Source organism: Chiloscyllium plagiosum, chromosome 39, assembly GCF_004010195.1.
Source record: "Chiloscyllium plagiosum isolate BGI_BamShark_2017 chromosome 39, ASM401019v2, whole genome shotgun sequence".
In the NCBI taxonomy this organism is placed as follows: domain Eukaryota; kingdom Metazoa; phylum Chordata; class Chondrichthyes; order Orectolobiformes; family Hemiscylliidae; genus Chiloscyllium; species Chiloscyllium plagiosum.
Genome location: NC_057748.1, coordinates 4,273,847 through 4,290,342, shown reverse-complemented (window position 1 = coordinate 4,290,342; position 16,496 = coordinate 4,273,847). Strand labels below are relative to the sequence as shown.

Below are 16,496 nucleotides of genomic sequence, written 5' to 3'. Positions count from 1 at the left end.
AAGGGTGGACAGAGGGTGAAGTAGGGGGGAGTACAGAGGGGTGTACAGAGTGGGGAAGTGGAGGTGTGTACAGGGGGTGTAGGGATGAGGGCAGTACAGAAGAGGGTCTAGGGAGGAGGGGAATACAGAGAGGGGAAAGGTGGAGGAGGAGGGAGAGGGGGGTACCAGTGTGGGTAAGACTGCCTCCACTCCCCGCGTGTGAAACCAGTTGAAACATAATGTTTCGCCCTTTCTCAGTTTCACGAACCCACTAATATATGGCCATTTCCAGTAAATCCCCCTCTGACGTTACTAACGTGTAACTGAGAGCCCATCCCTTCTGCCCTCCAAGTCTCAACAGCACCCTCTCCCCGCCATGCCCCAACTTCCCCTACCCCCATTGCCCTCCTCACGAAGGTTCCTCAGGGCCTCCTGAGCTGTCCCCTTTGTGTCTGAGCCACATCACAGAGTGGCGTCAATGACCCAATGAACATCATTTAATGAGAGAGTTGCCTTTTGTTTAAGTGTTGACCTGGTTTTGGGTTGCAGACACACGGCATAGCTCAGGGTGTCTCAGGTCACCTTTGCCATCTGTTGGTTTAGGTTTGATGTGAAAATCCTTCCCAGCCCCCAACCCCACCAATTCAGCTCCACCAGCCCTCCCATTCACCTCCTGCCCTTTCTCCTCTTCTGTCTCCCCAGCCCACGTGATACTTATCGCTCCTGTGATCAGGCCATCAAGATGGCTCCCCGCCACGTCTTTCCCATGCTACTTTCGATGAGTCATGTCGGGTCAGCCACTTGACAGGTGGAGCTCCCATTCCTTTATAGCCTCCGCTCCACAGAATAAGAGGTTGGGTTAGGGAGAGATGGAGGTGGGGGAGGGGACGTTAAATGGTCATTCAAAACCTCAAAATGGGTTTGGATTTCCACTCACACAATACAGCCAGAATGCTGGTGGAAATATCAGAGTTCTGGCCTCATTACCCCTAGAGTTTGCACCAAGTCCATTATCCGTTGCCCAGAGTACTTCATCCCCACTTCACCAATCCCGGGTTATCAACCTCGTGCCAGTGATCCAATCAGTGACAGACCTGGCGCCCATAGTGCCCAGCACCCCCTCAGCACATCTACAACACCCATTGCAAGAAAGCTTCAGGGCAAAGAACAGAAAGACTTTAAAGTAATTTCTTTCCCTTTCAATCTCATAGGTTTAAGGGGGAGGGTGGAGTCTGACCGACCACAGGCATGCTTAAAGGAAAGAAACATTCAAAAAGGGATCAAAAAGATTCAAAAATGCATAAATATTTCAGAGCAAAATTCAGCAAGGCCAAACTGGTTGAGTGTTACTGCAGATCCATTGCTGGTGATGTTTCTCATTGTTCAATAATTCAGAACCTTTATAATTCAGAATTCAGGTTCATTTCACCAGTGTTGACTATGTCGGCTGCAAATGGCCATTGTCAATTCATGAACCTGGAGAGTATTCGCACAGTGTCTGTCTTTCCAGAGTGGAGGCCTTTCGCTATCTCTCTTCATCCCAAGTTCTCCCACTGTTTTTAGGATGGTGCACGCCTCACCGTAGCGGGAGGGAGCCACCTTAGTGGGCTTGAGTGATGACCCCGCGGAGCAACAAGGGATGGGGGAGGGAGTGCAAAGGAATGGGCAAGCCCAAGTACTCCTAGAGGGTATCTGAACAGAAGGCCAAATCATGAGGGGCTCAAAGGACCAAACCCAAAAGGGCATCATTATTGTGACAGTGGGAATGGCCTTCAGTGGCAAAGGGAGGGAACTGGAGGAGCAGGTAGCATTTTTGGAAATGTACGATCTCTGTGGGGAATGGGGAGATTTGACAAAATGGTACTGTAAGGTGACACATCTGAGAAGAGATTAAACCGTTGTATTTTTGATATTTCTACTCTCGGACAGATTTCCTGCTAGGGGAATGTGCTGAAGTGATAGCTCTGCACTAAGCTGAATAAAACACAAGGGAACGCCTGTAACTGGAATTGTCAACTCTCCTCCCAATACCGAAGCTTACTGGGAAGAGGAGCTTGAATCCAATTTGTGTTTAAGCCTCAAAGAATAAATTTAATAAACTGGTACCAAATCGGAACCCATTCGCCTTTGCAAGCAAGGGACCCAATCATTTCATGAAAAGAATCATCAGCACCAAACATGTAAATGGATATGTGTCATGGTTTTTGGAGGGAGGGTCTACCATAAATCTGTTCCAATTCCCAGATCCCAGGCGTTCAGAACACCAACACAGATTCAAGATGAAGTATGAATGCTTGCTATAATCCATCATGTTTCCAATGAGATGGTAGCATCTGCTGGCAGAAGCTAAATACTGCATCAACCTTTAAGCCCGTTGAGAGCTACAATTCTCCCTCTGAACCTCTTGGGGCCAATTGGTTGCTTAATCAGATGTGTAACCCCCCAATCGATTAAGATAAGGAAAACTCTACTCTTCCACTCAAATGCTACAAGATTTCCTCTTTAATTACACGTTAACCAATTGGCTGTACTTTGGAAATCCAGCAGATTTCCAATCTACCATTTATTGATTTTACGGGACGCAGGATGGAACTCCTATCGGCTTGGGCTGACTTAATATTTTAAAACTGGAAATACAAGGAGCTAAAATGCAGTGCAATATAAAGTTTATAAATAGCTGGACAGTGGAAGACAACAACGACTGGTGATGCCAAGTTTTGGTGTCAGGAACCGGAAGATTGTAGGAAGGAGAGAAGACAGGGAGAGCTAAGGTATCCCACGGTTTTGAGGTCTTAGCAAAGAATGGTTGTTGAGCAGGAGACGGAGAAATGAGTCTCAAGGAAGAGACTGAGAGATCGGACAGTGGGAAGAGTAGGGTGTGGGCGTGATCCATTAAAGCGGTCAGTGTCTGCATCTTCCAAGGATCAGAACGTTCCCGTGGAAACATTCTCTCCTCAAATCTCTCTTGCCATTGCAACTCCTCATAGCCAATCACATCAAATCGAATTAGAAATGACAATCTGATTAGGAGTTTGGATTTGAAACCGCTATAGCCCGTAATAAATATGTTAATGCTTATCTTAAAACAAATGTCAAATAGGCTGCGTTAAACTTTACTCTGCTGGCTGTGACTCCCCAGATTATATAAATCGATCACAAAAAGGAACCGAAACGTGAAAGTGGAACAGAATTTCTGGTTGATAGATTAGAATGAGAATTTGTGTTTTTAAGCAAGACAGATGATGCATATTTGTGTGCATTAGTGTGTATGTGCTTGTGTGGGCATATGTACACAGTTCACGTGTGTGGGTGCGTGCATGTGTGTGGGGTTGCCTGCATGGGTGGCACATATTGCTCTGGTTCAAGTTCCTGATTTTACTGTAACCAAATTTACAGTGAAAATATCAGTGTAGTGATAATTCAAGCAGGCAGCGGAATAGCCCTGCCTGACACAAATGCAACACCACCTGATCATCTGACCCTTCCATTTCTCAAGCCCATGCAATTCCACAAGGTCAAACGATCAGAACAGTTCAATTGAAAGGCACTCCATTTCCCTGAAAGTAGTTCTTCCATTGATTGGACATTGGCACAGAAAGAGAAATGTGTTTGAGAGAGGGTTTTGTCCATTCTGGGGATTAAAGGGTGTTCATAACTGTCCCCTCAGAGAGTGTGAGGAAAGAGGAGGGGGTGGGGGAGGGGGGGGGGGGGGGAAACGCACTCCTGAATGTGTAAACGTGGTTAACACTGCAGCACAACTGTCATTCTCCCCACCACACCCAACATGAAGAAGACAATTTTCTGGCTGAATCCTAACTCAGTTCTGATGGCCGTGAAGACTGAGTTAACCACACACCCTATCAACTGCCCCAGTGAGTGGGCGGCCTCAATATTACACTGCACAGTGTGTGTCTACAGAGTCCTGTTGGATTGAGCTATGGAGACGTCGCTGAGTATCAGCACAGTGACAGAGGCTTTAATGCACTGTACAACACATTTTACTTCAGTTATGATATTCTGTAGCTTTTGATACTTTGAATATTAGCATCAAATGTTGTAAGTTTGCAAAATGAGGATTTTGGCGGGGGGGGGGGGGGGGGAATGGAGATTGAAATGCCAAGTTATTGACCTGAGACTGTTCTGACAGTTCTGATCCCTCAAAAAATAGGCCAGCTTTACTCAGCAAAGTTGTCTCCACACTACCTTTATGAACAGAGGAGTCCTCAATCCAACCCGAGCAGCACTTAGCTGCCTGCAGTCAGGTAAGCTTCTTCAATAACAGCCTTGCCGGTAATTTGGAGTGTGGGATGCAAACAGGACTCCTGGTTCCCTTAGCAACCCGCAACCAATAGAAGAACCAATAGAATGTACTGAGTCCTAAATGCCCAGGGCAGCCTGATGGAGATGAATTCTTTGGGAAGCTCCTGTCTTCGTGGGCAGTGGTCAACCCAATGGCAGGAGCTCTAGCTGACATAACTCAGATTGTCACATCTCCAGCTCCATCCCTTCTCAGCACTCCATTTTCATGATTTTCCACATGCTTTTGACTGAAGTCTCACTGACTGCATGACGGAAGAACTGATGATCCTCACTGGGAGAGTGTCCAGTTGCAAACTCTTGGGACAAAGTGAAACCCTGGGTTCCAAATCCAGACATCACTGGGATCTGCAACGTAACACTTAACATATTGTTTATATCTCTCCATTTACTTAATTAACGTGCCAGGGAGAGAGGAACAAAGCAAGACAGACAGAGAGTGGGAGAGTAAAACAGAGGGGGAACCGGTCAATATGACCTAATAATGACATCTTTCTTATATACAAGCCTTTTAATATTAATTCTGATTAAAAAATAGAAAAAAAGTGCTGCATCCTTTCAATAATACTGTTTTATATGATAGATTAAATTCTTTTTTTTGTTTTTTTTCACATATTTTTCATCGTGTTTTGCAATCTGGAAGGAAAATATAACTTTTTTTGCATATGACATTAAATATAATCCTTACAGTACGTCATGCAAAGTCATGCTGAGGCAGAGAGAAAAATGCACCTTTTAAATATATATATTTTTTTCGATTCTCCCCCCCTCGTACAGCATTTTTTCCCCCCATTTGGAGATTTCTGACCAGACGTTTCGTCTCCATTCCACCACAATAGTCGCACCTTGGTGTGTCCTCTGAGCTCCTGCGTTGGATTTCCAACAAAACTCCACGTCCTTCGATTTTCCTCTTCAATCATTTGCTTCTTCCGTGCCGTCATCAGCAATTAGGGATTTTTTTTCGTTGGGGGCGTTTTTTTGGAAGGGGGTGATGGGAGAGGGAGCCATCTTTTTTTGTTTAGATTTTTTTTTAAATAGAAAAGAGTTTCCCTGCTTGAGAGCGAATGAGACGAGCAGGAAAGAGGCGACGGAGGAGGAGGAGGAGGGAGGGAGAGGGGAAGGATTGGAGAGGGATGGGTTGGAGAGGGAAGTAGCAGCGAGAGAGGAGAGAGAGAGAGAGAGCAGGAAGGACTCTGGGGTGGGAGAGCAAGAGGACGGAAAGGAGGGGAGTGGGTGGGGAAGGAAAAGGTTTTGCAGCAGAGAAGGGGATGGGAGTCACTAGTTGACTGTCACGGCCTCCAGTTGCATGTATTTAGAAATCACTGGACTGTCCTTATAATTATCTGTGAGTAGAGAAGAGAGCAAAAGATCGCTAAGGGACAGCTTTGACCACAACCTCGCACTTGCATCACAAACATGCAGCGGCGGGGGCTGAACACTCCACTTCAGACAGAACCTTGCGTTTCTTTTTTGTTATATATTAAAAAAGGAAACAATTTTTTTTTCGATTTTTTTTTGTTTTCTCTCTGTGTAAATTGTTCAACATGCACCAAGGCAAACGTTTCTCAGTTGCTTATTGCTTGCAATGGAGCTCCATGCATTAGAATGCGAGGAAGAGGCGGGGGAGGACGAGAGGGGAGAGAAATCCCAGCTCTGGTCTGAGTAACAAGTCCTTGTACGTATGTGTGTGTTTTGGTGGGGAGGGGGTCTTTTTTTTTTAAACTGTCCGTACGGCCCGTATATCCTGAGTGTACACTTTTATTTAAAATTATTTAGTCAAGAGTCACACAAGTGGTCCTGGAAAAAAATCTGCATCTTCCCTACGTTCACCGTTCCATGAAAGCCAATCTCTCTTTCCACCTCATTTCCGATTTTCTGTGGGGGTGGTGGAGATAATCTATTCGATTAAAATATAGAAAAATTCCACCTTCTTGTCCGTGGGGGAGGGGTAATGGGGCTAGTCCTTGAATAAGCCAACAGCATGGCACAAATTGAACCACTTTAATTTACCACTTGTCAGTAGAAAGCAGATTCTTCAACAGTCATTTGGTATATGCAGCCTATTGTTCTAGCAATGGTCTCTTGTTTTTTGAAAATTCCTTTTAAATGATTTTAAATAGTCCTAGATATATATATATATATAAATATATCCATATATATCTATATAGATATAGATACATACACACACACAGATATATTTTTCTAAAAAAATATTTCCCACTCTTTTGTATCGATGCTACAGTATGGATGGAATGGGTGATTGAGGTCGCCTCAAAGGGCAAGGCGAGTTGAATGGCGTGGTGACAGGAGACAGTCGCAGTGTATTCTCACTCATGCCAGATATGTTGTTTAGGCTTCTCGACTTTTCATAACCTTGGGTGTCAAAAAAAAAGAGAGAAGAAAGCAATTTTTTTTGCACGTTTACCAAATAATGAATGAGTGATCTAGACTCCGAGACACGGCTTCTAACTCTCTGGAGCAAGTCTGCACAGCCCCACACCCTACGGGGCTGGAGTGAGGAAAATCAGGAACCCCAACCCCCCCCCTCTCAAAAAAGAACAAAAACCCGCCAATCCTGCTCTTCGATGCTTGGGTTAGATTCCTCCAAAGTGGGTCTTCGCTATTCTGACAACGGTCTCAACTTGTTCTGAGGAAGGGTCCCTGGACCTGAAACCTTAACTCTGATTTCTCTCCACTGATGCTGCCAGACCTGCTGAGCTTCTCCAGCTTTTGTTTCAGTCTCAACATGATTGGCTCTCTCACTGATGATAAACTCTATGTTGTCGTTTCTCTCCCCTCTTCAGCAGAAATCCAAACCTATTCTCACCACCAAATGGGTACAATCTTGAAGCCCATCTCCATTTACTCACCTACCACATGAAACTTAAGATGGCTAACAATTCATTTTCTTTTTGCAATTCAGATGGATGTCAATCTCACTGGCTGAGCAGATGAGGTTGGAACTTCCAAGGGTCACAAGTTTTGACTAAAATCTAACTGTGTAACTAGCCTTATACTAACAAACCGCACTATCAATGAGCAGAACCTATTTTACTTTCATGGGGTTGGGGAAACTGGAAGGAAATTGCTTAAACCCACAACACATACTCCCAGTTCACCAGTTATTGATTGGTCACTGACACGACACAATAATGACAGGCCACACTGGTTAAAACCACAAAAAAAATGGCAAAAATGGAGCGGGTGGCATCACCAAGCAGAATTGAAAGATGTGTGAATTCATTCTGTCAGTGGATGGGAGACTGGCTCTGTGAGGAATGGAACATTTAACATCCATCTCAGCTGTGATCACATCAAGCAGTTTATCCACAATGTTAAATTCGGAGTGTAGCTCCCTCTCAACCATCCTGGCAAGCATTCTCATAATGGATCAGATGTGGGGTGAAGCTCCCTCCACCCTATCCTATCAAGCACTCCCACATGAGGTAAGATAGCCCAATGAGCTGGCATTAGATTGATAGCCCTCCCTCACTGCTCTGATTCTCAAAACACTCCTTAACTCCAACAACGAAGAACGCACTAAAGAATGCACTAATGTAATACGCTTCTGTACTCAGCCACCTTTGTGATGTCACCAGCATGACCATTTGTGTAGGCTCACAGCCATTAGGTCAAAATTGTCCCAAACTCACTTTATGTCAGACCTCATCATACACTACATATTCAACCTGTGACTGTGCGCCAGATCCTGACACGAAAGAACAACATTCCAATTGGTTATCTGACTAAATGCAGAACACAATGTGTAACACAATTTTCCTCTGAATTATCAAAGCTTTGAGTGAGAGATCTGACTAATTGTAATGCTCTGGGTAAACAATCTCCTGCAGTTCACCTTCTTTAGTATCTCCCCATCATTGTGAGAATTGCCAAAGGTGATCTTTCGCCCATGTCTCTGGGAGGATTACGTGCCAGTGGTTACTGTCCATATGATGTATGTATGATGATGTTTGTGCACAATTGCGTCCAGCAGAGGGTGGAAAAGTAGAGGATCACCTCACCACCCCACCCCCTGACCAGAATCACCAAATCTTGCAACTAAAGGCACTTGGCCAGAGTGGACCTCCCTTATTTGGAATTCTATGGGAACTAAAGCAGAGACTTCTATCAGGGAGTTAAAAGATGTCTCAGAGTCAGTCATGGCAATATCTTCTATTTCATACATTCATGCTAACAGAACAGCTCTGCATTTTCTTCTCTACATGGATTAGGCGCAGACATATGAACAACTAAAATTTCTTATAAAACTTCAGACAACTTTGCTTAAACATCTTGTGGCATCTTTTTCTCTGTGTCCCTCCTCTCGCTTCCAAAACCAGAGGCTCCCACCCTTTTTCAGCAAAAGAAAATTACCTCCAAGAAGAAACTGAAGACTCCACCCCAACCCCCCACCCCCTTCCGGGAGAAGTGAAGGGCTCCATTCCAACAGCCCCACACCCCCCTCCCCCCCCCCCCCCCCCCACCCCCCCCCCCGCCCCCCCCCCCCCCCCCAACACCCAGAGAAAATAGTCAATAGTCAGGATCATCTGAGTGGGGAGAAGTGGTAACAGGAGGCCTGAATGTGAATATCAGTCCATTTCTCCTGAATGGACTGCTACACTCATAAATGTTTCCCATCAAACTGTTTCATCTTCACCCATTCTCCAAAGATCAACCGTGAGCTCTCTCCTACATGTCTTACTGCTGGGATATGAACTGCTGGATTCGCTTCTGCGATATCTCCATCACAGACCTCTGACACTAAAGCCCCAGGCAGCCCCTTTGTCTGTTTCTAGTGTTCAATTGCACTGAGATGCCACATGGAAATTGAAATTGGGAAGTGTCAGTGTAGGGATGGTATCATGCAGCTTGATAAGGCATTAACTGGAGATTAGAGACGGTAAGGCATGGCATTGATGAGGCCATGAAAATGATGCATTACGGAACCGTCGAGGCAGCAGAATGTGCAAAGGAACGGCTTTGGTGAGACCAGAGTGATCGAGTTCTAATGTGGAGGCACAATTAATGGAAGCCTCCCCTCGGGGGGAATCTGGGAACTGCAATGTGAAAAGGTTCCAGTAAAGTCTGCAAGCCAGAACGACATCACTGTCCTTGCTGGGGGATGCAAAGGCTGGGAATTCCTCACGAGGAGTAAACAAAGAACGTCAGTAGCTAAGTAAAGTCCAGCAGCGAATCTCACATTGGACATCCTACAGCCCAGTGTGAGGACAACAAGCCAGCACTCCTTTCAATGATGAGTCCTCTAGAAGCATAGAGAAACAGAGAAAAAGTAGCAGGGATAGCCTTTCAAGCTGTCTCTGCTGTTCAGTAGCATTATGTCCAATCATCCAACTCAGTCTGCTGCTCCTGATCTCTCTCCCAAACTTTTTGATCCCGATAGCCCTAAGAACTATATCTAACTCCTTCTTGAAAACATTTCTCAACCGCTTCCTGTGGCAGAGAATTCCACAGGCTCTGGGTGAAGACATTCCTCATCTCAGTCTTAAGTGGCCTTCCCCGTATCTTTAAGCTGTGACCCGGTTCTGACTCCCCTGTCATCAGGAAAATCCTTCCTGTGTTTACTCTGCCAAGTCCTGTTAGAATTTTATTTCCCCCCTCATTATTCGAAAAAGAAAGCTCCACTGAGTATAGGCCTAATAGATCCAGGCTCTGTTCATACTGCTGATCAAAGCCTGGACAACAAAGAGCTTATGTTTTAGAGTCAACCTGACCCAATTCATTACACAAGGCAGATTACTTTTCTCAAGCTGTCTTTGCTCCCAGGGACCCCACAGGGTGGCCACACTGGCTACCAGATTTTAGCGCTTAACCTAAGTTGGAATTGGCATCCAACACAAAAGGTCACTGAAATCCTAGTGCAGGGAGACACTGGACTTGTCCAGTGGTCAAATCCAAACACCACAATGGCTATGGAGCAATATTCCATTTGCTTTCTCATGAGGATCCTTTTTTGGATATATATCTCTGATTTAAACGTTGGATCCTGGGCCTGTGAAACTTTCAACCTTTGTACTCTGTAAATCTGTTGAAATCTCTTGAGTTTTGTATAAGATCTGAAGCTAACCCCACTGTCCAGTGACAATCAGAACTTTAATGATTGGTATAAACCATACAGCATTTCTCGTGTACATCTTTGGACACTTTAATTGTGTCTAATTATGTTTGGTTGGCTAACTATCAGGTTTCAAATTGTGAAGGTTTCCCCTTTCCTTGTTTACATTATGCAAATTGTAGCAAAAAATTGGTTCTTTCCTCTCAAGGAGTGATTTCAAAATCTAGTCCATCTGCCGAGCCAAGTCCAGACTCTTCGATGGCCATATTGAAGTTTTCCTTTATTACAAACATCACAGGACAGAAGAATTCATAAAACCATCAGAAATAGGAGCAGGAATAGCCATTCAGCCCCTTTAACCTGCTCCGCCATTTGAACAGATCCAATATTCCTCACGTCCTCTTTCCTGAATCATGAATGTTTGTTTCAAACGTTTTTGGGAGCTCATTGCAGAGCCAACATTTTAGAAATCAATTAAGATCTGAATTTGAACTTGGACCTTTTAAACTGTGATAGGATTCAACTGTTGTAGTGCACCCCAGCTAGAGAGATCAAAGAGTTCTGATATCAGGGTGATGAAGGAAAGATGGTTAGTGGGAGTCAAAAATACAGTTTAGCCCTGATCCGAATGAAACCTGTAGAACCCAAGTCACTGTTTCAGAAAGAAATAGGTAGGTTACTGGAGACTAAAGGTGTCAAGAGAGAGGAGTATGGTGTTGAGATTTAGGGTCAGCCATGATTATGGTGAATGGGAGATCAGGCTTGATGGGCTGAATGGCCTATTCAGAATTCTGTTCCTGTTTTCTATGTTTTTAAACAGATTCATGGGCCTACTCCTGTTTCTAAGTCTTTAGGGGAGCTATTAATGATGTTTTTGATGACAAAAATAAGATACTTAACCTCACTCCATCAGGAGGCTGGGTAATTAACTGAACTACCATACCCTCCAAAATGCCCTCATAAGAGACATCACTCTAAATTATTACAGCTTTTGATTATCTGAAGAGGATAACATAAATATCATTGGCTCCCTTGTCCCTGAAGGTTTGATCAAGGTTTGAATCATTGTCATTGCCAATTTGTCTTACAAGATGATCCAACTCAGTGTGTTTTATCAGCTGAGAGTCTAGATCTGTAATGTTGACAGCTGGGAGCAAGAGGCCAATTGCCTAGAGCTTGTTATTTGTCAGGTGATGTAAGCCTCCTGTCCTTAGAGCCAATGGAACCTGATCTCTATCACCCAGTTGTTATAAAACAGAATGGGCCACACCCCCACCCCCCCACCGCACTTCTTGTCGTGGTAATATCCCTATCCCTATACAGGGAAGGCTGCGTTCAAGTCCAAAAGGTGTGTAATAACAGATTGATTAGAAACTAGATTAATAAAAGTATATAGAACAGAATAAGGCCGTTTGGCCCATCCTGCGTGCTGCTGTCTTTCTGACTGAGCAAAGCGATGCGGGCTGTTCTCCCACCTTCTCCTCATGTCACTGTGAATCTTCCATTACAGATGACAATCCGATTCCCTCTCCAATGCGTCCACCACAGACTCAGGCAATGGATTCCAGACCCTAACCACTCGCTGTGTGAACGTCTCTACTCACACTGTCTCGTTGTTGCATCTTTTGCTCACAATTGTCAATCTGCAACTCCATGTACATATTCGTTCCACTTTGGGGAACAGTGTCTCCCTAGCTGCACTGTCCAGGCCCATCATGGTTTTAAACAAAACCAACTCTCCAAACATCACATCTCCAAGGAGTGCACTCACCAACGTCTCCAATCTATCCACGTAACTGAAGTTAAAAATCACACAACACCAGGTTACAGTCCAACAGGTTGATTTGGAATCACTAGCTTTTGGAGCGCTGCTCACACAACCACCTGATGGAGCCGCGCTCCGAAAGCTAGTGTTTCCAATCAACCTGTTGGACTGTAACCTGGTGGTGTGTGATTTTTAACTTTGTCCACCCCAGTCCAACACCAGCTCCTCTAAATCATGTAACTGAAGTTACTGAACTTAAGGCACAGCACAGGTGGAGCAAAGCTTTCTATATACTGTCACCACGAAACACCCCCATGACAGGGACACCACGGGGTTAGATACAGAGTAAAGTTCCCTCTACACTGTCCCCATCAAACACTCCCAGGACAGGGACAGCACAGGGTTAGATACAGAGTAAAGTTCCCTCTACACTGTCGCCATCAAACACTCCCAGGACAGGGACAGCACAGGGTTAGATACAGAGTAAAGTTCCATCTACACTGTCCCCATCAAACACTCCCAGGACAGGGACAGCACGGGGTTAGATACAGAGTAAAGCTCTCTCTACACTGTCCCCATCAAACACTCCGAGGACAGGGACAGCACGGGGTTAGATACAGAGTAAAGTTCCCTCTACACTGTCCCCATCAAACACTCCCAGGACAGGGACACCACGGGGTTAGATACAGAGTAACGTTCCCTCTACACTGTCCCCATCAACACTTCCAGGACAGGGACAGCACAGGGTTAGATACAGAGTAAAGCTACCTCTACACTGTCCCCATCAAATACTCCGAGGACAGGGACACCACGGGGTTAGATACAGAGTAAAGCTCTCTTTACACTGTCCCCACTAGATACTCCCAAGACAGGGACACCACGGAGTTAAATACGGAGTAAAGCTCTTTCTACAATGTCCCCATCAAACACTCCCAGGACAGGGACAGCACAGAGTTAGATACAGAGTAAAGTTCCCTCTACACTACCCCATCAAACACTCCCAGGACAGGGACAGCACGGGGTTAGATACAGAGTAAAGCTCCCTCTACACTGTCCCCATCAAATACTCCGAGGACAGGGACAGCACGGGGTTAGATACAGAGTAAAGCTCTCTCTACACTGTTCCTGTCAAATACTTCCACGTCAGGGACAGCACGGGGATAGATCCAGAAAAAAACTCCCTCCACTCTTTTAAACTTAAACTACACTGACCCCATCAAAACTTCCCAAGACACATATAGAACAAGATTAGGTGCAGAGTAAAGTTCCCAGTACTCTGTGGCCATCAAACATTCTCAGGACATGCACAGAATGGGATTAGATACATAGTAAAGCACCATCTACAGTGTCTCCATCAAACACTCCAAGGATGGAAACAGCACTGTATTAGCTATCAAGTAAACTGCTTCTACTATCTGAAACTGTAAGTAACACTTCCTCTACAACCATCTCCCTCAAATGGTCCTCAGATAGGGACAGCAGGGTGTTAGATACAGAGTAAAGCTCTGAAACGGGTGTTAGCTCAGTTGGCTGGATGGCTGGTGTGCAATTACAGTGATGCCAAGAGCCCATGTTCTTTTTACCCACTGAATTCACCATGAAGGACTCTCCTTCTTAACCTCTCCCCTTGCCTAAGTTGAACCCTCAGGTTAAACTACCATTAAGTTATCATTCTCACTCATTGGTCGTATGGTGGCTCAGTGGTTAGCGCTGCTGTTTCACAGCACCACAAACCTCGGTTCGAACCCAGCCTCGTGCAACTGTCTGTGTGGAGTGTGCACATTCTCCCCATGTCTGTGTGAGTTTCCTCTCACTGTCCAAAGATGTGCAGGTGAGAGGAATTGGCCATGGGAAATTGCCCATGGGAAATTGCCCATAGATTCCAGGGATGTGCAGGCTAGGTGGGCTAAATATGGGGGGGCTGGGTCTGAGTGGGATGGTCTTTGGAGGGTCAATGCACACTTGATGGGCCAAATGCTCTCTTTCTGCATTCTATGATTCTAATGAGATAGTAGTTCTTTGGGCTAAAGTGACTTTACCAATGCGATGGAATTTTTGGGTTCTTAAGTAATCACATGGAGATAACACTGTGTGATGTAATTGAACCATTGCTTACATGACACAGTAGTGACCTCCCGTGTTCACAGAGCTGAGTATGACTATAACATGTGTAAACAAGAACTCAACAACCAGACCCTGCCACAGTTCTCAGATGGAATGTACAATGCCGGTTCCTCTCTGCTTCCCAGAGATTTCTCACAATCATTTGGTAGATTCCTTTGATTCTGTCACTAAAGGAGCCCTCACTAAATAGGTGTTTGTTTAATAAGGAAATCCTGAAAGGACTTACAGATCCCAGGCTGGGAACCAAATGCTTTGTGGGTTCTATAAAAATCCATTTCTCCTGCCCCCCCCCAGCCTTAAAAGCAAAAATAGCTACTGGAAATGTATATGGGTCGTAATAATTAATTCAAATGTTAATTTCAATTCTCATTGTTTCAGCTAAATGAGATCATGCCTCAACTTGACTGATCCTGGGTATTTATCTTAATTGGCCATTAACCAACCAATTGGAAACAGCTTTGCTCATGGTGTGATATCCCCCCACCTTTATTCTCCTATTTAAAATTTATCAGTCACAAATTATGGATTCACGAAAGAAATATTAACTTAATTCATGGATTATATTCCTGTTCTCGGATCAGCCAGCAGTTGAAAACACTAAAAGTTTTCCTCAGTTCTTGAGACAGAAGCTGAGGAGTGACCATATCAAGGTTTAGAAAATCATGAGGGATACGGATAGGGTGAATAGCCAAGGTCTTTTTCCTAGGATGGGGGAGTCCAAAGCTAGAGGGCATGGCTTTAGGGTGGAGGGGAAAGATTTAAATGAGACCTAAGGGACAACGTTTTCACACAGAGGGTGGTGAGAGTATGGAATGAGCTGCCAAAAGAAGTGGTGGAGGTGGTAGAATTATAACATTTAAAAGGGACCTGGATGGCTACATGAATAGGAAAGGTTTACAAAGATATGGGCCAAATGCTGACAAATGGGACTAGGTCAGATCAGGATATCTGGTCAGCACGGACGAGTTGGACCAAAGGGTCTGTTTCCGTGTTGTATGACTCCAGAGAAGTGACCTATTGAGGCTTTGAAAAGTATTGAGAGTAAGGACAGAAGATTACCTCTCTGTTGAAAGTGCCCTATATGCTATCCAAATACAGAGCATGCTTCAGAAAATCAAAGATGCCAGATGAGCTATAGGGAGAGGCTGAATAGGCTGGGGCTGTTTTCTTTGGAGTGTCAGAGGTTGAGGCTTTACCTTATAGAGATTTATTAAATCATCTGGGACGTGGATAGGGTAAATAGACAAGGCCTTTGCTCTGGTGTGGGTGAGTCCAGAACTAGAGGACATAGGTTTAAGGTGAGAGGGGAAAGATTTAAAAGGGATTTACGAAGCAATTTATTCACGCAGAGGGTGGTGCGTGTATGGAATGAGCTGCCAGAGGAAGTGGTGGAGGCCACTACAATTACAACTTTAAAAGGCATCTGGATGGGTATATAAATGGGAGAGGTTTAAAGGGACATGGGCCAAGTGCTGGCAAATGGGACTAGATTAATTTAGGATGTTTGATCAGCATGGACGAGTTGGACCAAAGGATCTGTTTCCGTGCTGTACACCTCTATGACTCTGTGTAAAAGGGTGATATGCCAGGATTCTGTTTGTGTGAATTATTTCCTTCAGCTGAGGGAGTTGGATTTTAATGGAGATCACCGGAGAGGATCATTCTTTCAAGTTATGCAAGGTTGATTCCCCAAGATAAAGAGTTTGTCTTACGAGGAAAGGTTCAGTATATTGGACCTGTGTCCATTGGAATTTAGAGAAATAATAGAAACCTAAGGTCCTGAGAGAGATTTGATGCAAGTGTTACAGGAAAAGGCAGGCAAGTGGAGTTGAGAATTTCCAGATCAGTGTGATCCCATTGAATGATGCAGCAGACTCGATGGGCCGACTGACCTACTTATGCTCCTATGTCTCATGGTATGAGGTGCTGGGCTGGAAATTACAGAGATGGAGATTGCTAATGGACAGCTCATCCCAGGAGAAACGTCAGTGTCCAGCTGACAGGTTAGAATCCCACCCCACAACCATGACTCTTTGTGGGCAGCTGATACAAGTTCCTACAGCTATAAGATGTATGAACAGAAGTAGGCCATTCAGCCCGCTTTGTCAATCAATGAGATCATGGCTGATCTGATAATCCTCAACTCCACTTTCCTGCCTCTTCCCCATAATCTTTGATTCTTTGATGATTTAAAAGCTATCTCTGCATTGAATATACTTAATGAGCCAGCCTCAACAG

At 44.7% G+C, this 16,496-nt stretch overlaps 1 protein-coding gene across 2 annotated transcripts in view; it reads right to left on the bottom strand.

Moving 5' to 3' along the window:
* Positions 1 to 10: 10 nt before the first annotated feature.
* Positions 11 to 16,496, bottom strand: part of LOC122542133 (potassium voltage-gated channel subfamily C member 1-like) — a 75,746-nt gene continuing 59,260 nt past the window's right edge. The window contains exon 5 of one of the 2 annotated variants that reach the window (XM_043679534.1): positions 11 to 6,669. In XM_043679534.1, the coding sequence (XP_043535469.1) occupies positions 6,533 to 6,669 (137 nt within the window). In that variant the 3' untranslated portion in view covers positions 11 to 6,532. The remainder of the gene's footprint in view (positions 6,670 to 16,496) is intronic. The other variant, XM_043679535.1, reaches the window with a different exon arrangement.